The following is a 27,955-nucleotide window of genomic DNA, read 5'->3' as shown; positions in this document are numbered from 1 at the left end:
ACTAGGTCAGAAACCAGAGGAGACTGTGAAGTCCACCGCAGACGGACAACTTTTGGACAAAATGTCCTCTCCATTTAAGGCAGCTCTTTGTGGAACAGCCTCCCAACTGAGATACGGGATTGTCGTTTTAGCGATTGAAACAACCAGACGTGCGATCACCGCTAAATGCACTTTAACATGGGGGTATCTCCTCTTGCACTTTATGCAGCTCTTGTGTCATCTCTTAAACTTGATATGTCGTTGCTGCTATATTGTACTGCCATGTGGTAAATACTCGTGTGTGCTGCTCTTGCTGTCTTGCATATCATGTATTTATTTTTTGCTATGTTTATAAATGTCACGTTCTTATAAATTGTATGCCAGAGCTAAAATCCGGCATATTTACACTTGAAGCATTATTTGTCTTAAGTGTTCATTAATGTGCATTGTCCCTATTCAAATAAACAATGAAATGAAATGAGAAGCTAGAAAGCAAGTTTTAAGTTTACAGCTCAGATTATTACAGCAGCAAGAATCACATTTACTGAGAACACAGAAAACTAACGGCCGTCACAATGAAGTCAAAGAATGAACATGAGATAATATTATAGCAGAGTTTCACTAACCAAACAAGAACGTCACAAATGTACTTCATCACTTCTCATACCAAACGTGTCTTAGTGTTTTGAACATCACTTGAAGTAATAAATAAAAAAGTACCAAAAAGGCAACTCAAACATTTCAATTGAACATAAACGTAGAATAAAAACTATTCAGTGAGCGTCACACACAGAAGCAAATACGGTGTGTGGCAACAAACATTCTGAACTTGATGCTCACTGAAATTGCATCTGCACACATAACAGATAATTGATTAGGAAGTATAATATATACAGACCAAAGATCAAGAGATGCTTCTATTTACAGATGTTCCCTAAACGTCTCATTCACAGGCTGCTGGTAGACAGATCATTGTTACGTTCAGCATCGCAGCAACAGTATACATTTGCTTTATATAAATCAAAAAACATTTGTATTAACCAGAGCACTCACATATAGAACTAAGTTAGTGAGGGCAGCCGGGTTTTGGGGAAGTCTGAATGTAGTCCATAAAAAACATGTTTATTGGAGCGTAAAGTCACTGTTGGTCAGCTTTACATTTGGAGAAAATCAGGGGGAATGCTAGCTTGACTCAGAAAAGGATCAGTTGGAGGCAGAGTGAGTGCGCTGGTGGGATCTAAGATTACCACCTTGAGAAAAGGTTTCCCCACACTCTTCACAGCTGTATGGTTTCTCTTCTTTGTGAATAAGATGATAGATCTTAAGATGACCTGATGTAGAGAAAGTTTCCCCACACTCTTAACAGTTGTATGGTTTCTCCACTGTGTGAATGCGTTGGTGGTATTCAAGGGTAATTTTTTGAGAAAATGTTTTCCCACACTCTTCACAGCTGTGTGGTTTCTCTCCTGTGTGAATACGATGATGGACTGTGAGATCACTTGATTGAGCAAACGTTTTCCCAAACTCTTCACAGTTGTATGGTTTCTCTCTTGTGTGAATGCGTTGGTGGTATTCAAGGGTAACCTTTTGAGAAAATGCTTTCCCACACACTTCACAGCTGTGTGGTTTCTCTCCTGTGTGGATACATTGGTGTGTTGAAAGGCCGCTTTTTTGAGAAAATGTTTTCCCATATTGGTCACGGCTCTGTGGTCTCTCTCCAGTGTGAATACGATAATGGACTTGAAGTCCACTTGGTGTCGTGAAATCTTTCCCACATTGGTCACAGCTGTGTTGTTTCTCTACTGTGTGGATACGCTGGTGTATTGAAAGGACGCTTTTTCGAGTAAATGTTTTCCCACATTGGTCACAGCTGTGTGGTTTCTCTCTTGTGTGGATGCGCTGGTGTGTTGAAAGGTTGCTTTTATGAGAAAATGTTTTCCCACATTGGTCACAGCTGTGTGGTTTCTCTCTTGTGTGGATGCGCTGGTGTGTTGAAAGGTTGCTTTTATGAGAAAATGTTTTCCCACATTGGTCACAGCTGTGTGGCTTCTCTCCAGTGTGACTACGATAATGGGCCTGAAGTCCACTTTGTGCAGTGAAAGCTTTCCCACATTGGTCACAGCTATGTGGTTTCTCTCCAGTGTGACTACGATAATGGGCCTGAAGTCCACTTTGTGCAGTGAAAGCTTTCCCACATTGGTCACAGCTGTGTGGTTTCTCTCCAGTGTGAATACGATAATGGACCCGAAGTCCACTTGGTGCAGTGAAAGCTTTCCCACATTGGTCACAGCTGTGTGGTTTCTCTCCTGTGTGGATGCGCTGGTGTATTGAAAGGCCGCTTTTTCGACTAAATGTTTTCCCACATTGGTCACAGCTGTGTCGTTTCTCTCCAGTGTTACTACGATAATGGGCCTGAAGTCCACTTGGTGCAGTGAAATCTTTCCCACATTGGTCACAGCTGTGTGGTCTCTCTCCAGTGTGAATACGATAATGGACCCGAAGTCCACTTGGTGCAGAGAAATCTTTCCCACATTGGTCACAGCTGAAATGTTTTGGTTCCTTTTTTCTTCTCTGTTTCTAAAAAAGACAGACAGATAAAGAGTCAGTGAGAAGCTGTGATGCAGATATATCTAAAAACTAAAATAAGAGTCTGTAAAATAAACCCCACAATATTCAAGTTTGATTTATCATTAAATAAAAGTACAGGTTTAAATACATACTGATATACACCTGAACATGAGCAGGAGAGGACTCTTTAAAGTAGAGACACTACATACTGTTATTACATGGCTTAGTTGAATACTCAATTCTGATTGGGCAATTCAGAACACATGACACGTTGTTAATCCTGTAGTACAGACCGCTGTCAAGGACTTATTGACCGTTGTTAAGGACGCTCACATCTGCAGAAAGAAGTCCGGTCGATTGAACTGTATACTTTTCAAACTGTTTGCTTGTCTTTAGTTTTCCATTGTCTTCCGAATGAGAACAACGTGGAGGATTTTAATATTAATTAAATAAATTTTAAAAAAAGACGAGAAGGACAAGAAAACAGCGGAGAAGTAACGGGGCAGAAACCCTCAACACGGAGCTGCAGTCCTTTTTACGCAACGATCCAGACATCAAACGACGACACATATTCAGTTAACAGTTACTTTGGCATTAGGGCAGGGATATCTCGATACTTTCCAAGGTTTGACATCATGAATTGTGCTACTTTTAAAGCAAGCAACGATGTTTTCAAATCTGAAATAAAAAAATTATCGAAGCAGTTCCTGCCGTTGCTACTGTTGTGAGTTTTCATAATATGTTTAATACTTAAAAACGAAAGTTAGTTATAATCAAATATAATCAATTATATTCTTGTATAACCCACAATGAAAATGCTTCATATTTTAGGTTTTCTATAGTTACAGTATAAACAAAACAAAGTGGGTTGTTTAGGTTGAGTTTTCTTCCTCTCCTCTGGCAGCAGTCCAGAGAGAGGGGGGGGGGGGGGGGGCTTCACACTAAGGGGAGAAACATTAAGAGGCCAAAGAGAGTTCATGTCCTTTTTACCTCATATGAAAGGGTGTCTTATCCCATAACAGCTGTGGAACATGTTGAGACATGTTTAGCCTTGTACATTAGTGCGCATGCGCAGTTTTCAACTGAATTGGGTGTAAGAGGAGGAGTTTGTTTTTTTGGGTTTAGGATCCAGTTTTTTTAGCATAAAGAGACTGGTTTTTTGAGAGAGCGCGAGAGAGGGGGGGTGACCCCTGGTAGACTCTCTCCCGGTAGGCTGTGTGCTTCAGAGCTGGGTTAATAGCTCTCGGTAAGGTCCTTCTAGACGGGGTAAATATCTCTCGAATTTATTGGTTGTTGGCTGAGTGGAATGATTTGATGAGAGAAAGTGTATGAACCTTTATAAATACCGCGACCTGTGGGGAAATCTGGTCCCCCGAATTTTGCGGAGAGGTATGGGTTTTTAAATGTTATATCCGCCGTCTGTGTCGGAAAAAACGGTATGAAACTGATGTGAATAAATGGGTGAATGGAAAGTTGAATGCGCTTTTTATTGTCACCGGTCTTTTTACGAGGAAATACCTCTAAATTCTATCGGGAGAATTTTAAAATGTCACAACTGAAATGGGCAGTTGAAATTAAAACATTTTGGTAATAAATGTAAGACTGTGAATTAAAGTTTCATTTGAACATGATCACAGCACGGTTTTTTTGTTAGTATGATTATAATGTTGTGAGAGAGAAGGAAAAAACCCTGTATTAGTTTGGACCTATTTTTCTTCAAATAAACTGAATCCCACCTGTTGGATTGGGATCCTTTAAAAGACACCTGTGCCCTCCTCTCCTGCCTCAAAGGTAAGATTGCACCCTGCCACACACACTTAGGTAGGAGCACACTCCATTTACTGATATCAAAATCCTTCGGGATCGCTTAAACAGATTAAAAAAGAGTTGTCTGAATTGAAACAGCAGTTAATTGAACCTGGTTCTTCGGGGGGGTTAGGAAGAGGTGAGATCTTGCTGACGTTGGTGGATCTGAGCCACGCAGCAAACTTACATAGACTCAATAATCTTCGGAAAGGTCAATTAGGAGGTCAGAGTAATTTCCCGGAATAAATTATCAGGACCTCTCAAAACTCTAAACACTACGTAGTCTTAGCGGATGCATGTCAGTTTAAATCAATACAATTATTTTTTAAATTAATTAAATTATTTTCTGAATCAATAAAAGCATTTCAAATAAAATTTGGGGTCATGTCGTGACTTTGTTGAGAATGTGGCCTGAGGACTTTTTTAAGTAGAGACACTACATACTGATATACACCTGAACATCAGCAGGAGAGGACTCTTTAAAGTAGAGACACTACATACTGATATACACCTGAACATCAGCAGGAGAGGACTCTTTAAAGTAGAGACACTACATACTGATATACACCTGAACATCAGCAGGAGAGGACTCTTTAAAGTAGAGACACTACATACTGATATACACCTGAACATCAGCAGGAGAGGACTCTTTAAAGTAGAGACACTACATACTGATATACACCTGAACATCAGCAGGAGAGGACTCTTTAAAGTAGAGACACTACATACTGATATACACCTGAACATCAGCAGGAGAGGACTCTTTAAAGTAGAGACACTACATACTGATATACACCTGAACATCAGCAGGAGAGGACTCTTTAAAGTAGAGACACTACATACTGATATACACCTGAACATCAGCAGGAGAGGACTCTTTAAAGTAGAGACACTACATACTGATATACACCTGAACATCAGAGGAGAGGACTCTTTAAAGTAGAGACACTACATACTGATATACACCTGAACATCAGCAGGAGAGGACTCTTTAAAGTAGAGACACTACATACTGATATACACCTGAACATCAGCAGGAGAGGACTCTTTAAAGTAGAGACACTACATACTGATATACACCTGAACATCAGCAGGAGAGGACTCTTTGAAGTAGAGACACTACATACTGATATACACCTGAACATCAGCAGGAGAGGACTCTTTAAAGTAGAGACACTACATACTGATATACACCTGAACATCAGCAGGAGAGGACTCTTTAAAGTAGATACACTACATACTGATATACACCTGAACATCAGCAGGAGAGGACTCTTTAAAGTAGATACACTACATACTGATATACACCTGAACATCAGCAGGAGAGGACTCTTTAAAGTAGAGACACTACATACTGATATACACCTGAACATCAGCAGGAGAGGACTCTTTAAAGTAGAGACACTACATACTGATATACACCTGAACATCAGCAGGAGAGGACTCTTTAAAGTAGAGACACTACATACTGATATACACCTGAACATCAGCAGGAGAGGACTCTTTAAAGTAGAGACACTACATACTGATATACACCTGAACATCAGCAGGAGAGGACTCTTTAAAGTAGAGACACTACATACTGATATACACCTGAACATCAGCAGGAGAGGACTCTTTGAAAGTAGAGACACTACATACTGATATACACCTGAACATCAGCAGGAGAGGACTCTTTAAAGTAGAGACACTACATACTGATATACACCTGAACATCAGCAGGAGAGGACTCTTTAAAGTAGATACACTACATACTGATATACACCTGAACATCAGCAGGAGAGGACTCTTTAAAGTAGAGACACTACATACTGATATACACCTGAACATCAGCAGGAGAGGACTCTTTAAAGTAGACACTACATACTGATATACACCTGAACATCAGCAGGAGAGGACTCTTTAAAGTAGAGACACTACATACTGATATACACCTGAACATCAGCAGGAGAGGACTCTTTAAAGTAGAGACACTACATACTGATATACACCTGAACATCAGCAGGAGAGGACTCTTTAAAGTAGAGACACTACATACTGATATACACCTGAACATCAGCAGGAGAGGACTCTTTAAAGTAGAGACACTACATACTGATATACACCTGAACATCAGCAGGAGAGGACTCTTTAAAGTAGAGACACTACATACTGATATACACCTGAACATCAGCAGGAGAGGACTCTTTAAAGTAGAGACACTACATACTGATATACACCTGAACATCAGCAGGAGAGGACTCTTTAAAGTAGAGACACTACATACTGATATACACCTGAACATCAGCAGGAGAGGACTCTTTAAAGTAGAGACACTACATACTGATATACACCTGAACATCAGCAGGAGAGGACTCTTTAAAGTAGAGACACTACATACTGATACAACCTGAACATCAGCAGGAGAGGACTCTTTAAAGTAGAGACACTACATACTGATATACACCTGAACATCAGCAGGAGAGGACTCTTTAAAGTAGAGACACTACATACTGATACAACCTGAACATCAGCAGGAGAGGACTCTTTAAAGTAGAGACTCTACATACTGATATACACCTGAACATCAGCAGGAGAGGACTCTTTAAAGTAGAGACACTACATACTGATATACACCTGAACATCAGCAGGAGAGGACTCTTTAAAGTAGAGACACTACATACTGATATACACCTGAACATCAGCAGGAGAGGACTCTTTAAAGTAGAGACACTACATACTGATATACACATGAACATCAGCAGGAGAGGACTCTTTAAAGTAGAGACACTACATACTGATATACACCTGGACATCAGCAGGAGAGGACTCTTTAAAGTAGAGACACTACATACTGATATACACCTGCACATCAGCAGGAGAGGACTCTTTAAAGTAGAGACACTACATACTGATATACACCTGATCACCAGCAGGAGAGGACTCTTTAAAGTAGAGACACTACATACTGATATACACCTGAACATCAGCAGGAGAGGACTCTTTAAAGAGACACTACATACTGATATACAGCTGAACATGAGCAGGAGAGGACTCTTTAAAGTAGAGACACTACATACTGATATACACCTGAACATCAGCAGGAGAGGACTCTTTAAAGTAGAGACACTACTGATATACACCTTAACCCATATCTAAAATAAGAGTCTGTAAAATAAACCCCACAATGTTCAAGTTTATTTTCTCCTTAAATAAAAGTACAGCTTTAAAGTCCTTAAATAACCCAAATGACCCCCAGTGTAAGGGATAACAGTGATAGGAGTATATTGAGATGAAGTGAACACTGACCTGAGCTCTGGGGGTCTCTTTGTTCTCCTCCATGCTGCTCTCAGTGCTCCTTCTCCTGCTGGCTCTCTGAAATAAGTATTAACACTACAGTCACCACAAAACCAATCTACAGCTAAGAAGTAGCTTAGCAGCAGAGGTGGGAAGTACACTTACTCAAGTACTGTACTTAAATACAACTATCGAGGTACTTGTACTTTACCTGAGTATTTACATTGTATGCTACTTCTACTCCACTACAGTTCAGAGGTACATGGTGTACTTCTACTCCTCTACAGTTCAGAGGTACATGGTGTACTTCTACTCCTCTACAGTTCAGAGGTACATGGTGTACTTCTACTCCTCTACAGTTCAGAGGTACGTGGTGTACTTCTACTCCACTACAGTTCAGAGGTACATGGTGTACTTCTACTCCACTACAGTTCAGATGTACATGGTGTACTTCTACTCCTCTACAGTTCAGAGGTACATGGTGTACTTCTACTCCACTCCAGTTCAGAGGTACATGGTGTACTTCTACTCCTCTACAGTTCAGAGGTACATGGTGTACTTCTACTCCACTACAGTTCAGAGGTACATGGTGTACTTCTACTCTACAGTTCAGAGGTACATGGTGTACTTCTACTCCACTACAGTTCAGAGGTACATGGTGTACTTCTACTCCACTACAGTTCAGAGGTACATGGTGTACTTCTACTCTACAGTTCAGAGGTACATGGTGTTCTTCTTCTCCACTACAGTTCAGAGGTACATGGTGTACTTCTACTCCTCTACAGTTCAGAGGTACATGGTGTTCTTCTTCTCCACTACAGTTCAGAGGTACATGGTGTACTTCTACTCCTCTACAGTTCAGAGGTACATGGTGTACTTCTACTCTACAGTTCAGAGGTACATGGTGTACTTCTACTCCACTACAGTTCAGAGGTACATGGTGTACTTCTACTCCACTACAGTTCAGAGGTACATGGTGTACTTCTACTCCACTACAGTTCAGAGGTACATGGTGTTCTTCTTCTCCACTACAGTTCAGAGGTACATGGTGTACTTCTACTCCACTACAGTTCAGAGGTACATTGTGTACTTCTACTCCACTACAGTTCAGAGGTACATGGTGTACTTCTACTCCACTACAGTTCAGATGTACATGGTGTACTTCTACTCCACTACAGTTCAGAGGTACATGGTGTACTTCTACTGCACTACAGTTCAGAGGTACATGGTGTACTTCTACTCCACTACAGTTCAGAGGTACATGGTGTACTTCTACTCCACTACAGTTCAGAGGTACATGGTGTACTTCTACTCCACTACAGTTCAGATGTACATGGTGTACTTCTACTCCTCTACAGTTCAGAGGTACATTGTGTACTTCTACTCCACTACAGTTCAGATGTACATGGTGTACTTCTACTCCTCTACAGTTCAGAGGTACATGGTGTACTTCTACTCCTCTACAGTTCAGAGGTACATGGTGTACTTCTACTCCTCTACAGTTCAGAGGTACATGGTGTACTTCTACTCCACTACAGTTCAGAGGTACATGGTGTACTTCTACTCCTCTACAGTTCAGAGGTACATGGTGTACTTCTACTCCACTACAGTTCAGAGGTACATGTTGTACTTCTACTCCACTACAGTTCAGATGTACATGGTGTACTTCTACTCCACTACAGTTCAGAGGTACATGGTGTACTTCTACTCCACTACAGTTCAGAGGTACATGGTGTACTTCTACTCACTACAGTTCAGAGGTACATGGTGTACTTCTACTCCTCTACAGTTCAGAGGTACATGGTGTACTTCTACTCACTACAGTTCAGAGGTACATGGTGTACTTCTACTCCTCTACAGTTCAGAAGTACATGGTGTACTTCTACTGCACTACAGTTCAGAGGTACATGGTGTACTTCTACTCCTCTACAGTTCAGAGGTACATGGTGTACTTCTACTCCTCTACAGTTCAGAGGTACATGGTGTACTTCTACTCACTACAGTTCAGAGGTACATGGTGTACTTCTACTCCTCTACAGTTCAGAGGTGCATGGTGTACTTCTACTCCACTGCAGTTCAGAGGTACATGGTGTACTTCTACTCCTCTACAGTTCAGAGGTACATGGTGTACTTCTACTCCTCTACAGTTCAGAGGTACATGGTGTGCTTCTACTCCACTGCAGTTCAGAGGTACATGGTGTACTTCTACTCCTCTACAGTTCAGAGGTACATGGTGTACTTCTACTGCACTACAGTTCAGAGGTACATGGTGTACTTCTACTCCTCTACAGTTCAGAGGTACATGGTGTACTTCTACTCCTCTACAGTTCAGAGGTACATGGTGTACTTCTACTCCTCTACAGTTCAGAGGTACATGGTGTACTTCTACTCCTCTACAGTTCAGAGGTGCATGGTGTACTTCTACTCCACTGCAGTTCAGAGGTACATGGTGTACTTCTACTCCTCTACAGTTCAGAGGTACATGGTGTACTTCTACTCCTCTACAGTTCAGAGGTACATGGTGTACTTCTACTCCTCTACAGTTCAGAGGTACATGGTGTACTTCTACTCCTCTACAGTTCAGAGGTACATGGTGTACTTCTACTCCTCTACAGTTCAGAGGTACATGGTGTACTTCTACTCCTCTACAGTTCAGAGGTACATGGTGTACTTCTACTCCACTACAGTTCAGAGGTACATGGTGTACTTCTACTCCTCTACAGTTCAGAGGTACATGGTGTACTTCTACTCCTCTACAGTTCAGAGGTACATGGTGTACTTCTACTCCTCTACAGTTCAGAGGTACATGGTGTACTTCTACTCCTCTACAGTTCAGAGGTGCATGGTGTACTTCTACTCCACTACAGTTCAGAGGTACATGGTGTACTTCTACTCCTCTACAGTTCAGAGGTACATGGTGTACTTCTACTGCACTACAGTTCAGAGGTACATGGTGTACTTCTACTCCTCTACAGTTCAGAGGTACATGGTGTACTTCTACTCCTCTACAGTTCAGAGGTGCATGGTGTACTTCTACTCCACTGCAGTTCAGAGGTACATGGTGTACTTCTACTCCTCTACAGTTCAGAGGTACATGGTGTACTTCTACTGCACTACAGTTCAGAGGTACATGGTGTACTTCTACTCACTACAGTTCAGAGGTACATGGTGTACTTCTACTCCTCTACAGTTCAGAGGTACATGGTGTACTTCTACTCCACTACAGTTCAGAGGTACATGGTGTACTTCTACTCCTCTACAGTTCAGAGGTACATGGTGTACTTCTACTCCTCTACAGTTCAGAGGTACATGGTGTACTTCTCCTCCTCTACAGTTCAGAGGTACATGGTGTACTTCTACTCCTCTACAGTTCAGAGGTACATGGTGTACTTCTACTCCACTACAGTTCAGAGGTACATGGTGTACTTCTACTCCACTACAGTTCAGAGGTACATGGTGTACTTCTACTCCTCTACAGTTCAGAGGTACATGGTGTACTTCTACTGCACTACAGTTCAGAGGTACATGGTGTACTTCTACTCCTCTACAGTTCAGAGGTACATGGTGTACTTCTACTCCTCTACAGTTCAGAGGTGCATGGTGTACTTCTACTCCACTGCAGTTCAGAGGTACATGGTGTACTTCTACTCCTCTACAGTTCAGAGGTACATGGTGTACTTCTACTGCACTACAGTTCAGAGGTACATGGTGTACTTCTACTCCTCTACAGTTCAGAGGTACATGGTGTACTTCTACTCCTCTACAGTTCAGAGGTACATGGTGTACTTCTACTCCTCTACAGTTCAGAGGTACATGGTGTACTTCTACTCCACTGCAGTTCAGAGGTACATGGTGTACTTCTACTGCACTACAGTTCAGAGGTACATGGTGTACTTCTACTCCTCTACAGTTCAGAGGTACATGGTGTACTTCTACTGCACTACAGTTCAGAGGTACATGGTGTACTTCTACTCCTCTACAGTTCAGAGGTACATGGTGTACTTCTACTGCACTACAGTTCAGAGGTACATGGTGTACTTCTACTCCTCTACAGTTCAGAGGTACATGGTGTACTTCTACTCCTCTACAGTTCAGAGGTACATGGTGTACTTCTACTCCACTACCTCTGTCACGATCTGTCTTTATGGTGTTTTGTCTTGTTTTGTTTCATGTTTTATTTTGAAAGGTCTTCACTTCCTGTCTTGCCTGTTTCTGTCTGCGTTGTGTCTTGTTTGGATCTGTCTGTGGTTCCCTGTCGTTAGTTTCCCTGGTGTGTCTGATTACCCGATTGTGTTCACCTGGTGTCCCTGTGTTTTCTCCTCCCTCCTCACCTGTGTCTTGTTTCTGTGATTAGTCGTGTGTGTATTTAAGTTCTGGTTTTTCTGTCTGTCTTTGTTGGTTCGTCTTTTGTCATGACTAGTTCGTCGGTGAGTGTTCTGTTCTGTCTGTTATCACCTAGCCTTGAAATAAAGGAACTTTCACTTTAATCTGCATTTGGGTCCTACCTGCTTCACACACCGTGACAACATGTATTTAATCCCTTCAGTTACTTCACAGATCTGGATGAATGATGTGAAATCTAATCAAGTGTTAAATCAGACTTTAGTTCCACCTGGAGTAAATCCACCAGCTACAAATGAAAGCCGTTTTTTATCCGATGGGAACATGTGGTTTTGTGACAGTTGTTCTAATAATGAACACATACACAATATAATAAGTAAGGCATTACAAAAATCAGTGGTTTTATACTTGAGGTATGAGTGTGATCTCAAATGACACAGACTACTACACTGAAAAAAGTGCAACAACTGTGTCATTTAATCAAAGTACATTTTTAAATTGGTCTAATTAAGAATCATGGTTTCCGTTTTTGACATGATTTTTTCCGTTTGCCCAGAAGCAAAACACATCCCTCCTGAAATAACTTAAAAACAATATTTAACCTAAATCGTTATTTTCACTTCAAAGCATGTCACATGACCACGTGACGTACAAAGCTGCAGCCGCCATTACACCGCGACCCGCTCTCTGTGAGAGAGTCTGACCCAAAAACACTTTTGAATAAGGTAAGGATTTGAAATGGTTGTTTTTTTGTTTAAAACTATGTTTAAATGTTTATCCATTTAGTGTCGTGTCAAGATAAACAACTAGTTTACCATCTGTCTTTCTATTTGGCAATGTGTTAGTAAAGTTTAACCACGTGTAACAAAGTAGCAAAGTGGGGAGAAGAAAGTAAAGGTCCCTGAAAAGATTTTATGAATTTGGTGACTGAAATGTACGGAGCCCCCTAGGGGACATGGAGAAGAAAAAATACTTTTCATTTAGTACTTCCTGGTTAGTTTGGCTGCTACGACAACACAGAAGCCACAACAATGGAGCGGTTCATCGATTTTACTTTGAGCTTGGCCTTAAATATAAAGATATAACATCAATGCTTGGCAATAGGCACGGGTTTCACACATAGACTGTATATATAAAGGGTTTCACATAAGTGAAGACACCTCAAGAGAACACTCAGAGCGAGGGGACATGCTCGTCCCTCTGAGCTGAGTTATTGACAGATTTCGCGGATCAATAACTCATGAACATAACGTTGTAAAAATACAAACAACATGACTTTACAATCATAGCAAGGTAGACAACGAGCTACAGAGTCGTTTCTATCAGAACAGTTCGATACGCGCCGTCATCCGAGCTAAACATCAATAATTGGTCACAATCTGCAGCTGGAGGAGGGAGAGGAGTGCTTAGGGACCGTCTACAAACTGCTACGGGGTTTTGCGATTTCTCGCAAAACATATATATATTTTTTCAAATATATTTTTCTTCTTCTCCATGTCCCCTAGGGGGCTCCGTAGAAATGCATATAACTGTGAGTGGCATGGGCCTTTGGAGTAAAACGAGAGTGTTTAATTCAAGCTTGTTTATGAACAGGGGCTGGGGCCGTCGGGGGCTAAACAGAGCACATAGTACAACGCTAACTTAATCAGCATCGCATGTCTTCATTAAAAAAAATGCATTTTCAATGCGTGCTCCGCTCATAAAAAACACTGCAGCATATTAAATACACTAGCAGCCAGACCCCAGCCAGCGTTAGAGATGTTTATACTTTTGGCGAGCCGTTATTAAAGCTCCGGGACCGCTATAGTTATGTGGCTGAAGGTGTATCTCTGCTCTGCAGCAACCCGCACTCGGACCACGCCGCTCCGGAGAGGGGACTGTAAACAGTGGGGAGGGGGAAACAACCCGAATCCCCTTGTAACACGCTGCCCGTCTTGCTGACCATGCTTTGAGGGTGTGTGGTTTATGCTGGGTTAAGATCGTTTAAATACACCTTGTTTATTTATTTATTTCCTTTGTCAGCGTGCGTTGAAGCCAGGGTTCGAGTTATGTGGGAGCCAACGGACGCAGTGAAATCATACATCTGTGTGGGTTGCTAATACATTATCAACAACCATTATTTTTATCAAAAATAATGCATGTGTCAATGTAATGAGTATTATTTATGCTAACGAGGTGAATAGGCTAAGAAAAACATGTTTTCCAAAAGAACTACGCATCTCTTGAATGACAATATGCCTGTACTGCACTTCCAAGGTTGCGCAATCTATGCCTGTGAGCGTGCTGCGCTAGCCGAGATGGTGTGTGTGCGTAGTTGAACCTTTTCATATTTAAGTTTGTGTGTGTGTTGTTGTTGTTGTTTAAAGACCCCATAGAGCTCAGTTTATAACTTGAACCCTGGTTGAAGCTTCAACGCAGCTTCCCATTCACTTTGATGTCACGCTTTGCCGAGCTGCATTGTGCTTCCGTTGCTCGCTTCAAGAGTTGAGAAAAGTTCAACTTTTCAAGCTTCGATGGAAGCGTCAGCCAATCAAATGATATGCCAGTAGAAGCTCTAGCCAATCAAACCGTGTGCTTGTGTGTCCGGGGCGGGAGATCGATGTGATTGAATTTAGCTTCAACGCACGCTGCCGTGTGGACGCTGCGTTACTCTACATTTCATTTCATCTTCATTTGCTCCGTCATTCCAGGCATGTCACTGTTGTGAGACATACACTGACATTCAGTCGTCAGTGTATCATTGCACTATTACTAATACCATTGTTTATGTTCTCGTTTTTTCCAGTTCCTTTTGGGTTGCCTGACATGACCGTGAAAACGCCAGCCGAGTTACAAATTCTTCTGAATCCCGATGACACCAGGAAGCTCGTTCTGCCTGATGGAATTCCAGAGACAATGGACTTACTGATGAAGTCAGGAAAGTGTGTGAAATAGAGAGCCACAGTGACGCGTCCTAAAACCCGGAAGTAAACTCCTTCCGGTTCCTTCGGCAAAAACGCAATGCGATGTCTCCTTAGGACTTTGGGTAATAGCTGGAAATAAGGTCTGTGGTTGAAACACATTTAAGAGACGGATCACGTTTTGTTCAGCCGGATCATAAATCTAATTGATAGATTAGATTTAATAGATCTCTGATCAATAGATTTATGATTTGAAAATGATAAAAGTAGGGTAGACATGTGGATATGATCCGGCTGAACAAAACGTGATCCCTCTCTTAAATGTGTTTCAACCACAGACCTTATTTCCAGCTATTTTCTAAAATCCTATGGAGAGATTGCATTGCGTTTGACGAAGGAACCGGGAGTGGTAAAATGCTGACTTACTTCCGGGTTCTAGGACGCGTCACTGTGGCACTCTATAGGTGGATGTTTTAGAATGCAATATCAAGACAGAGACATTGGAGATGCACTAGTCAACCTGACATCCACGGCTGACCTTGAAGATTTAACAACTATCAAGGTCATCCCAATACCTGATGATGGTGTCCAAGAATCCATCTTTACCGTCTGTGAAGAAGCAGCGTCTGCTCAATCAGACGATACTGACATCTTGTCCACCCTCCAGCTCAGTCTCTACGAGAACTCGTATCTGGTTGAAATGATTGAACTGAAAGACTGCAATGCTAGGGATTGAACTGCATTGTCCGTTGCTTAATTGCTTTGGCCTCTGTGTTTCATTTGAAGTTGAAACAGAATGTGACTTCACAGATTCTGGTAATGCTACTGAAACCCTTCTTAATGGCTAATACATGTTTATCTGAAGTTCTAATTAAGAGCTGCAGAAAATATTGTTGAAGTGTTTAAAAATGTAAAGAAAAACAAGATGTCATGCATACGTTAGTGTTTAATTAAAAGGCAGCCAGGTTTAAACGCATTACATATTTACATGTTAAAGGAGAGATGTGTGAGCTAGCTTAACATGTTCTGCATCTTTGTGATGGATTTGGTTAAGGCTACAGGAGAGTTTTTAAACAAGTCAAAGTGATCTTGATTTACTTTTATTTATTTTTTACATAAGTGCAAATTGGCTGCATAATTTACTCAATTAATTGAATTAATTTATTGATGTATTTATTTTTAATTTAAAACATATTGTATTTGATCAAACAGAATAGGTGATGCATATTTTAAAGACATCCCAATAAATGTTTGTAATAAAAAAAAATATATATATATTTTAAGCTACAATAAAAAATATTGCCTGAAATGAAGTATTTTTTTTATCAAATTAAAAACTCTACTTAGATCTAATATAAATATGAAGTTTCCAAAAGGAAAAATGCAGTTATAACAAAGTAGTAAATGTTGTGCGGTCTTCAGAATTAATCATCTTATTACTTTGTGTGAATGTAAATATATATCTTAGACGGAAGAAATATTTTTTACTTGACTGAAATTCATTTTTTGAAGTAAAAAAATCAATTTGGAATAAACAAAAAAAATTAGCTGTAACAAATTAGCATTGAGAGAGATCCAAAGTATCAATTTTTTCAATTAATAATGCTGTTTGAGTTTAAGCTTCAGTTGAAAGGAAACAGTGTTTCTGTTTCATAAGTCAGGTGTCCATGTTCTGCATTAAACAACTCAAAGAATGGAAGTAGCCGAAATAAAAAGCAGACCGGAAATGAAGGCAATATGTCTATCTTTAATATCTATATCTGTATTTCAAAATGTATCTTAGCGGTGCTGGTATCCACGTGTTTAAAGAATGTAACAGTAATCTGATTACTTGTTTTGGTAACGTAATTATAATCAAATATAGTTACCTTCTTTTCTGTATCCTGATGAAGTCATCTCGTTACTCCCGAGCACATTAAAACCCCTTTATTAATGCTTAGCGATTAGCCACAAAGCATTAAAAGCTAAAAACAAACCGAACCACAGGAGGCCTTAAATCCGTCCGAGGCAACAAAACCACGGTTTAACAGAAAACAGCTCGGATGAAATCACCTGTAAGGATGAACTTACCCTTTGTGTGTGTTTTAAAAGTCTCTTAAACACGTTACATTCTTACTTGCTACCACTTATCCCTCAACCTATCCTAAGGGAGTGCATGTATGTAGACACGTTAGTTTAGCTGCTATAGGCTTGGACTGTTGGGGGGCACCTAACTCCGTCTTTCTGTCTGGTTGTACCTGTGTACTCTCATGTTCCGATTAACCCAGCTTCCCCCAAATCTCTTTTTTGTGTCCATATCCACGCCGGGATCCTGAGTCGAGGCTAATCCTGTTGCTGCGGTCGTGTGTCCTGGATCCTCTATCCTGAGCCCTGGATCCTCTATCCTGAGTCCTGGATCTGAGTCCTGGACTTCGAGTCGTGGCTGAACCTGTCTCTGCGGTCCTGCCAGACTCTCACCATACTACTTCCCTGATGGCTCCCACAGGATTGCTGACATCCTCGTGGATTCATCTTCTTATTACAGACACATGCATTTCCAAACATCTGGTCTTTCCAAACATCTGGTCTTTCCAAACATCTGGTCTACCTATGCTGTAAAATGTATTATCTCTTCGATTTGCATTCGCTATAAACTCCGTACATCTGCAGACACTGAACATGAGTGCAATATAAATCTTCCACAATGTTAGCCATATCAAACCACAAAAATCTAGCAACCTAGATAACCAAATTGAGGTAACATACACCAAACCTTTACACTATGCAACTAGAGGCAACAACAACTGGTGACTCCCCATGCTCAACTAACTCATCACAGTGTGCCCCTTATCTGACTAAACTCGCACAGATACTTGTGGCGGGTATTTATTCACTGAAACCCAGTGGTACTGGAAGGCTACTGGAAGGCAACTGGAAGGCTACTGGAAGGCTACTGGAAGGCTACTGGAAGGCAACTGGAAGGCTACTGGAAGGCTACTGGAAGGCTACTGGAAGGCTACTGGAAGGCTACTGGAAGGCTACTGGAAGGCTACTGGAAGGCTACCTGGAAGGCTACTGGAAGGCTACTGGAAGGCTACTGGAAGGCAACTGGAAGGCTACTGGAAGGCTACTGGAAGGCTACTGGAAGGCTACTGGAAGGCTACTGGAAGGCAACTGGAAGGCTACTGGAAGGCTACTGGAAGGCTACTGGAAGGCTACTGGAAGGCTACTGGAAGGCTACTGGAAGGCTACTGGAAGGCTACTGGAAGGCTACTGGAAGGTTACTGGAAGGCTACTGGAAGGCTACTGGAAGGCAACTGGAAGGCTACTGGAAGGCTACTGGAAGGCAACTGGAAGGCTACTGGAAGGCTACTGGAAGGCAACAGGAAAGCTACTGGAAGGCAACTGGAAAGCTACTGGAAGAAAACTGGAAGGCAACTGGAAGGCTACTGGAAGGCAACTGGAAGGCAACTGGAAGGCTACTGGAAGGCTACTGGAAGGCTACTGGAAGGCTACTGGAAGGCTACTGGAAGGCTACTGGAAGGCAACTGGAAGGCTACTGGAAGGCAACTGGAAGGCTACTGGAAGGCAACTGGAAAGCTACTGGAAAGCTACTGGAAGAAAACTGGAAGGCTACTGGAAGGATACTGGAAGGCAACTGGAAGGCTACTGGAAGGTAACTGGAAGGCTACTGGAAGGCAACTGGAAGGCTACTGGAAGGCAACTGGAAGGCTACTGGAAGGCTACTGGAAGGCAACTGGAAGGCTACTGGAAGGCTACTGGAAGGCAACTGGAAGGCTACTGGAAGGCTACTGGAAGGCAACTGGAAGGCTACTGGAAGGCTACTGGAAGGCTAATGGAAGGCTACTGGAAGGTAACTGGAAGGCTACTGGAAGGCAACTGGAAGGCTACTGGAAGGCAACTGGAAGGCTACTGGAAGGTAACTGGAAGGCTACTGGAAGGCAACTGGAAGGCTACTGGAAGGCAACTGGAAGGCTACTGGAAGGCAACTGGAAGGCTACTGGAAGGATCCTGGAAGGGTACTGGAAGGGTACTGGAAGGGTACTGGAAGGCTACTGGAAGGCAACTGGAAGGCAACTGGAAGGCTACTGGAAGGCTACTGGAAGGCAACTGGAAGGCTACTGGAAGGCTACTGGAAGGCAACTGGAAGGCTACTGGAAGGTAACTGGAAGGCTACTGGAAGGCAACTGGAAGGCTACTGGAAGGCAACTGGAAGGCTACTGGAAGGATCCTGGAAGGGTACTGGAAGGGTACTGGAAGGGTACTGGAAGGCTACTGGAAGGCTACTGGAAGGCTACTGGAAGGCAACTGGAAGGCAACTGGAAGGCTACTGGAAGGCTACTGGAAGGCAACTGGAAGGCTACTGGAAGGCTACTGGAAGGCAACTGGAAGGCTACTGGAAGGCAACTGGAAGGCTACTGGAAGGCTACTGGAAGGCTACTGGAAGGCTACTGGAAGGCTACTGGAAGGCAACTGGAAGGCTACTGGAAGGCTACTGGAAGGCAACTGGAAGGCAACTGGAAGGCTACTGGAAGGCTACTGGAAGGCTACTGGAAGGCTACTGGAAGGCAACTGGAAGGCTACTGGAAGGCAACAGGAAAGCTACTGGAAGGCAACTGGAAAGCTACTGGAAGAAAACTGGAAAGCTACTGGAAGAAAACTGGAAGGCAACTGGAAGGCTACTGGAAGGCAACTGGAAGGCTACTGGAAGGCTACTGGAAGGCAACTGGAAGGCTACTGGAAGGCTACTGGAAGGCAACTGGAAGGCTACTGGAAGGCAACTGGAAAGCTACTGGAAAGCTACTGGAAGAAAACTGGAAGGCTACTGGAAGGATACTGGAAGGCAACTGGAAGGCTACTGGAAGGTAACTGGAAGGCTACTGGAAGGCAACTGGAAGGCTACTGGAAGGCAACTGGAAGGCTACTGGAAGGCTACTGGAAGGCAACTGGAAGGCTACTGGAAGGCAACTGGAAGGCTACTGGAAGGCTACTGGAAGGCTACTGGAAGGCAACTGGAAGGCTACTGGAAGGCTACTGGAAGGCTACTGGAAGGCTAATGGAAGGCTACTGGAAGGTAACTGGAAGGCTACTGGAAGGCAACTGGAAGGCTACTGGAAGGCAACTGGAAGGTAACTGGAAGGCTACTGGAAGGCAACTGGAAGGCTACTGGAAGGCAACTGGAAGGCTACTGGAAGGATCCTGGAAGGGTACTGGAAGGGTACTGGAAGGCTACTGGAAGGCTACTGGAAGGCAACTGGAAGGCAACTGGAAGGCAACTGGAAGGCAACTGGAAGGCTACTGGAAGGCTACTGGAAGGCTACTGGAAGGCTACTGGAAGACAACTGGAAGGCAACTGGAAGGCAACTGGAAGGCTACTGGAAGGCTACTGGAAGGCTACTGGAAGGCTACTGGAAGACAACTGGAAGGCTACTGGAAGGCAACTGGAAGGCAACTGGAAGGCTACTGGAAGGTAACTGGAAGGCTACTGGAAGGGTACTGGAAGGCTACTGGAAGGCAACTGGAAGGCTACTGGAAGGCTACTGGAAGGCAACTGGAAGGCTACTGGAAGGCTAATGGAAGGCTACTGGAAGGTAACTGGAAGGCTACTGGAAGGCAACTGGAAGGCTACTGGAAGGCAACTGGAAGGCTACTGGAAGGTAACTGGAAGGCTACTGGAAGGCAACTGGAAGGCTACTGGAAGGGTACTGGAAGGGTACTGGAAGGCTACTGGAAGGCAACTGGAAGGCAACTGGAAGGCAACTGGAAGGCTACTGGAAGGCAACTGGAAGGCTACTGGAAGGGTACTGGAAGGTAACTGGAAGGCTACTGGAAGGCTACTGGAAGGCTACTGGAAGGGTACTGGAAGGCTACTGGAAGGCAACTGGAAGGCTACTGGAAGGCTACTGGAAGGCAACTGGAAGGCTACTGGAAGGCAACTGGAAGGCTACTGGAAGGCAACTGGAAGGCAACTGGAAGGCTACTGGAAGGTAACTGGAAGGCTACTGGAAGGGTACTGGAAGGCTACTGGAAGGCAACTGGAAGGCTACTGGAAGGGTACTGGAAGGCTACTGGAAGGCAACTGGAAGGCTACTGGAAGGCAACTGGAAGGCTACTGGAAGGCTACTGGAAGGCTACTGGAAGGCTACTGGAAGGCAACTGGAAGGCAACTGGAAGGCAACTGGAAGGCTACTGGAAGGCAACTGGAAGGCTACTGGAAGAAAACTGGAAGGCTACTGGAAGGCAACTGGAAGGCAACTGGAAGGCTACTGGAAGGCAACTGGAAGGCTACTGAAAGGCTACTGGAAGGCTACTGTAAGGCTACTGGAAGGTAACTGGAAGGCTACTGGAAGGCTACTGGAAGTCTACTGGAAGGCTACTGGAAGGCAACTGGAAGGCTACTGGAAGGCTACTGGAAGGCTACTGGAAGGCTACTGGAAGGCTACTGGAAGGGTACTGGAAGGGTACTGGAAGGCTACTGGAAGGCTACTGGAAGGCTACTGGAAGGCAACTGGAAGGCTACTGCAAGGCAACTGGAAGGCTACTGGAAGGCAACTGGAAGGCAACTGGAAGGCTACTGGAAGGCTACTGGAAGGCAACTGGAAGGCTACTGGAAGGCTACTGGAAGGCAACTGGAAGGCTACTGGAAGGCAACTGGAAGGCTACTGGAAGGCAACTGGAAGGCTACTGGAAGGCTACTGGAAGGCAACTGGAAGGCAACTGAAAGGCAACTGAAAGGCAACTGGAAGGCTACTGGAAGGCTACTGAAAGGCAACTGGAAGGCTACTGGAAGGCAACTGGAAGGCAACTGGAAGGCAACTGGAAGGCAACTGGAAGGCAACTGGAAGGCAACTGGAAGGCTACTGGAAGGCAACTGAAAGGCAACTGAAAGGCAACTGGAAGGCAACTGGAAGGCAACTGGAAGGCAACTGGAAGGCAACTGGAAGGCAACTGGAAGGCTACTGGAAGGCAACTGGAAGGCTACTGGAAGGCAACTGGAAGGCAACTGGAAGGCTACTGGAAGGCTACTGGAAGGCTACTGGAAGGCTACTGGAAGGCAACTGGAAGGCTACTGGAAGGCTACTGGAAGGCAACTGGAAGGCTACTGGAAGGCTACTGGAAGGCAACTGGAAGGCAACTGAAAGGCAACTGAAAGGCAACTGGAAGGCTACTGGAAGGCAACTGAAAGGCAACTGAAAGGCAACTGAAAGGCAACTGAAAGGCAACTGAAAGGCTACTGGAAGGCTACTGGAAGGCAACTGGAAGGCTACTGGAAGGCAACTGGAAGGCTACTGGTGTAGTGTGTGTAGTGTGTGTAGTGTGTGTAGTGTGTGTAGTGTGTGTAGTGTGTGAACATGTATCAGTATATACAGCAAAAACAAACAGAGGGTGGTGAAAGCTGCACAGCACATCACCAGGACGGAGCTGCCATCCATGGAGGACCTTCACTCCCAGCGGCTCAGGAAGAAAGCCCTCAGGATTATCAAAGACCCCCATCACCCCAGCCACAAACTGTTCAGTCTGCTGCCGTCTGGCAGGCGGTACCGCAGCATCAGGACTACAACCACCAGATTCAGAGACAGCTTCATCCCACAGGCCAGAAGACTGTTAAATACCTGAACATTGAAACTATTTCATAACATTCATCTGCTACTTAGTCATTATTTATCTATTTATCTAATATATCATTCCAATAACTTGTATATAGACTCTTACTGCACTATTTCAAACTATTTTTCTTTGTGTATGTTTGTATATACGTACTTGCACTATATGTTTCTGTTTATCTGTGTTATTGTGTTGCTCTGTTGGAGAAGCCTGTGACCTAAGATTTCCATCGGCATAACTACACTGTAGCTATGGTCGTATGACAAAATAAAGGACCTTGAACCTTGAACCAAGGTCCAGTAGAGCCAAGCAACCCAAGAGGAGAGAGAGGCCGTTTCTCAATGTCGAGTATACCTGCTGCAGAGCCACTATTTCAAGTATACTACGTCATCGAGTGGCGCCGAATGCTGGGCATTTAACATGCATTTAAACAGTCCTTCGGAGCCACTCGATGACGTAGTATACTTGAAATAGTGGCTCGTTTCTCAATGTCGAGTAAACCTGCTGCACTTTAAGGTGAGAGCAGCTGGTTGTAAACTGGAGTCTAATGAAGAGAGAGAGGATTGCACAGAACATCAGTTTTAATAAGCGACTCTTACTTTGAGTTTGCTCCCCGCGACGGGAGTGTTCTGGATCTCCCACATGCCTTCAGTGAAGCCTTTGATCCGGACGCCGCTGCCGAACTTCAGCTTGTTCCCGACGTACGGCACGATGTTCTCCGGAGGGATCGTTCCTCTGAGGACGGATATTCAACTCTGAAGTCATCATGTCTTTGCTGTCAGGATTACAGTGTGTGTGTGTGTGTGTGTGTGTGTGGGTGTGTGTGTGTGTGTGTGTGTGTGTGTGTGTGTGTGTGTGTACGTACATTTGATGCTTCCCGAAGAAGTAGACCGGGATTCTCTTATTTCTTCCACCGCCGTCACACTGACACACCTGAACACACAGAATATCACGTTAGCTATACACATCTGCACGCAGGTAGTTATGTTGAGCTGAGCTCCCATAAGGAGGGGTCTGAGCTTGACGCAGTGAAATCATACATCTGTGATTCACAGAATCGAGTGGCCCATGGTGGTGGTGGGGTTATGGTATGAGCAGGCGTATGTTATGGACGACGAACACAGGCCACTCGATTCACAACATTACCCTACCCCTACCCCTCACACCAGATACTGCCTGGTTTTCGGACCCCCCCAGACCCCCCCAATAAAGCAAAACTGCACGTTTCAGAGTGGCCTTTTATTGTGGCCAGCCTAAGGCACACCTGTGCAATAATCATGCTGTCTAATCAGCATCTTGATATGCCACACCTGTGAGGTGGGATGGATTATCTCGGCAAAGGAGAAGTGCTCACTCTCACACATTCTTTCAGATTTGTGAACAATATTTGAGAGAAATGGTTATTTCGTGTTTATAGAAAATGTTTTAGATCTTTGAGTTCATCTCATGAAGAATGGGAGCAAAAACAAAAGTGTTGCATTTATATTTTTGTTCAGTGTATGCGCATGACCTGTGCCGCTGTGCGTTCGTCATCTGCAAGGTGCTTACACAGCAGTCAATGATGGACATCAGAAAATGGTTAAAACAACCAGCCCTTATCGCCAGCAGTAACACTGCATCTACTGCAGGTAATAACAGTTCAGATCATGGGGACATTACGTTACCCGCGGCCACTGTCGTGGACACTAACGTCCTCCCGCCCGACTCGCCGGCTTTGCCCGCCTCGCCCACGGAGGAGCCGCAGCCGTCCTCGTTGCCCCAAACACACCACCCCTCGGCGGCCCGCAAGTGCCAGAGGACCTCGGCAAAACAGAGCCTGCCCAGGTATATTTAAAAAAGTACCCAACTCGCCTGTACAGTGGGGTAAGGCACTCATTTTGCAGGTAATGGTTTCAAAACACAGATTGGCTGGAATATTCCGGTAAAAAAGATGCCATCTTCTGCATGTAGACATTTCGGTCTTGAAAGGGGAGTGATTTGTAGAATATCCATAAAGAAATAGTAAATCTGCTTACAGTTCTGTTTCATATGGGTGTTGAGGTGTAGATCTCTTCATGTTGTTCTCAAAGTGCACCAGATTGATGTTTTTAACTTCAATATTTCCAAAAAAAAAATCTTCCCGGGGGAGCATGCCCCCGGACCCCCCTAGAGGAGGTGAGGACCCCCCTAGAGGGTGTTAGGTCCACTCCCCACTTATAAAAATAGCACTTTCCCACTGCACCCTCTTGAATCTCAGATGCACCCTGAGTCATTTTGTTCTGGAACCGGGCCTGTGTGTGTGTGTGTGTGTGTGTGTGTGTGTGTGTGTGTGTGTGTGTGTGTGGTGTGTGTGTGTGTGTGGTGTGTGTGTGTGTGTGTGTGTGTGTGTGTGTGTGTGTGTGTGTGTGTGTGTGTGTGTGTGTGTGTGTGTGTGTGTGTGTGTGTGTGTGTGTGTGTGTGTGTGTGTGTGTGTGTGTGTGTGTGTGTGTGTGTGTGTGTGTGTGTGTGTGTGTGTGTGTGTGTGTGTGTGTGTGTACCCTGGCAGGCCAGTGGGGGAAGCCCTTCATCTTGGCGAACACCAGGTCTCCCTGTTTGAACTGGTCCCCGTTTTCCCCCGGCATCGTGATGACTCACCCTAATGACAGAGAATCAGCAGAAAGAAAACAGAAATATATTGAGATGACTTAATAACCATCATGTAATCAAGGGGCGTCTGAAAGACACATTTACTCATTGATTATATATATATATATATAGTAATATAGTATAGTATTCGTTTATTAGTCCCCGAGGGGAAAATGGGTTGCAGCACATCACAGAGGCATTTCAAAAAGTTAAGACAATACATCACTGACAACAACATAGACACAGATAAAAACAAACAGACATAAGAAAACCAGATATCGGCAGACATGACAAGGGGCCTATAGGCCCTCATTTGCGAAATAGGGGGGACAGGGCCAGACCAGCTGGGTAAACAGTGCGTCCTAGCCATCATTTGTTCAGGAGTTTGATGGCTTGTGGGACGAAAGACAGCCTAGATCTGTTCTTTTTGAAATAAGGGGCACGATATCTCCGCCCGGATGGCAACAGTTCAAAGTAAGAGGCAAGAGGGTGCCTCAGGTCACTCACAATATTGTGTGCCAGTTTTAAAACTCTGTCCTTATATAAGCATTCTATATTAGCCAATGAGATTCCTGTCAATTTACTGGACAATGTTACGGCCCTCCTGACTGACGTTTTCTGTGCCTCAGTTGCGTTGCCGAACCAGCATATGATGCCGAATGAGAGCACACTTTCGATAAAAGCATGATAAAACATCTTCACCATTCTGTTGCCGACATTAAAAGACAATAATTTACGTAAAAAAACATTCTTTGTTGAGACTTAGCATTTATTTTCTCAGCCCAAACATCCCATGTGAGCTTGTGGTCAAGCACGACACCAAGATACTTGTACTCAGTGACACATTGAATGGGCTCACTATTTAATAAAAGAGTAGGGTTGGGCGATTGTGCTATTCTAAAATCAATTTCCATCTCCTTTGTTTTTGAGGTGTTTAGAAGCAGGTTTGACTTCTCACACCAGTTAATAAAGAAGTCAAGGACAGGCCCATGCTCCTCTTCCTCATCAAAGAGGAGGCTGACCAGGGCCGTATCTTCTGCATACTTAATAAAGTGCCTATTGGGAAAAGTGCTGATGCAGGAGTTGGTGTATAAAATAAACAAAAGAGAGGATAAGACACATCCCTGGGGTGAGCCTATCCAGGTAGTTATTGTGTCAGAAAGTGCCATGCCTATTTTGACCTGCTGAGTTCTCCAGCTGAGGAAGTCAACGATCCAGGAGATCAGACCAGGTTCAAGTGAGAATTCTTCAGTTAAAATATTTGCTAAAATACTTGGCTTAATGGTGTTAAAAGCTGATGAGAAGTCGGCAAATAGAATCTTTACATGGGCTTTTGGCGTCTCGAGGTGAGTGTGCAGAAGATGCAAGAGAGTTGCGATAGCATCTTCCACCCCTCTAGAGGCCTGATATGCAAACTGCATGGGATCTAAGAGGTGCTGCGTTTGTGAGATTAGATGCCTCTTAACTAAACGCTCAAAACATTTCATTACCAGTGAGGTGAGTGCTATAGGCCGAAAGTCATTGGGCCTATATATATATATATATATATATATATATATAAGTATATATACCAGTTTCAGTTTCACATGATGTGTAACTCTTCTCTCATCTTATTAAAAGTGCATATGTATATCTGGTATGTAATTAAGGAGTAGTATAAAGTGACATCAAATGAAAATATTTCAGCTACCTGCATTCTGTATTTGAGTAAATTTATTTATTTACTTTCCAACCATGAATAACTGTTTATTTTTGTACCGTTAACTGTTGACAGTTGTCATCTGAAATGTATAAACCACATCAAAAGTTTAAACAGGTCGGTGAAGTGTAAACTGTGACATTGTGGTGACCACTGTATTACATAATTCACTCATGGAACTACAGGTTGGGGGTATTGTTTCCGCACGGACATATGTGTTGCTAACTGATATATTGTGTGCCCTCCTTGATTCTTCCTCTTGTCTTCCCGGGCTGCGACATCTGCATTTCTGCTGCTCATTGAAGCCAGCTTTGTACCTTCATTGCACCGCCTCCGACTCCCTATCTCTCGGCACTACAACATACACTGAGTAGTTTCTATGCAGAGCATCATATATTTAGCCTTTATACATATATTACTGTTAATGCAAATGTGAGATATAATCCAGACAAACAAAGAGTATTAAAAGAACAATATGTAGCTAAGGAGTATGTAAAGTATAGTTTCCAACCATAGAAAACTGTTTATTGTAAGGCTTTAACTGTTGCTAGATATTATCTGAAAGGTATAAACCACATTCAAAGAGAGAAAGGTCGTCTCCTTCCATCAGAAACATTTTTTAGCCGGTTTTTAAGTATTCTTTGTTTCATTTCCAGCTCGTCCTGTCTTTGTTTACAAATACAGACTGCTAGCTCTGAAGCTAACTTTAGCATGTGGCTAAACCCTGAGCTGTAGCTGGACCCGAACTCTCTGTGGTTCATATCTATCTCAATGCAAGTTTACCGGGACATTAGAAGGTTTACATACCGTAACAAACCCAGGGATTATGGTGTGAATCTGGAGATAAAGTCTCTGCTTTCTCTCGTTTCTAAGCTACGATCCTTCTCCTTCTTCTGTTGCCATGGTGACCGGGTACATCGTGTCACGTGACAAACAGCGCTTTCCCGCTGGCAGTTGGACTGTACCATTCTGTGGGGAGACTGGACTGTACCAACTCGGGGTAAATCTGTTAGAAAATGTAAAATAAAGTGAATTTCGGACAAATAGAAATGTAGGGGTCATTATTCTTTACAGCCTTTAAGAGGCAAATATTTAACTTTCTACTACACTATATTTAGTTGATACATTTAATATTCAAACTATACACACAATATTAAAGCTATCTTCACATTAATTA

General features: G+C 43.4%; 1 protein-coding gene across 2 annotated transcripts; it reads right to left on the bottom strand.

Annotated features, from left to right (window-relative positions):
* Positions 1–479: 479 nt before the first annotated feature.
* On the bottom strand, positions 480–27,698 carry LOC117554743 (zinc finger protein OZF-like). Of its 2 annotated transcripts, XM_034229233.1 has the most exons (7): positions 27,586–27,698; positions 24,992–25,089; positions 23,341–23,408; positions 23,075–23,210; positions 7,642–7,707; positions 2,106–2,556; positions 480–1,937 (listed from the first exon to the last, which is right to left on the bottom strand). In XM_034229233.1, exons 2-7 carry the CDS (start codon positions 25,073–25,075, stop codon positions 1,339–1,341), a joined length of 1,404 nt encoding a protein of 467 aa, XP_034085124.1. In that variant the 5' UTR covers positions 25,076–25,089; positions 27,586–27,698; the 3' UTR covers positions 480–1,338. The 2 variants fall into 2 exon arrangements, with proteins under 2 accessions (XP_034085124.1, XP_034085123.1); XM_034229232.1 differs by having other exon boundaries at positions 480–2,556.
* Positions 27,699–27,955: the final 257 nt, after the last annotated feature.

Source organism: Gymnodraco acuticeps, unplaced genomic scaffold (genome assembly GCF_902827175.1).
Source record: "Gymnodraco acuticeps unplaced genomic scaffold, fGymAcu1.1, whole genome shotgun sequence".
In the NCBI taxonomy this organism is placed as follows: Eukaryota; Metazoa; Chordata; class Actinopteri; order Perciformes; family Bathydraconidae; genus Gymnodraco; species Gymnodraco acuticeps.
The sequence above is the reverse complement of the archived record's forward strand: the minus strand, read 5'-3'. Positions and strand labels throughout refer to the sequence as shown.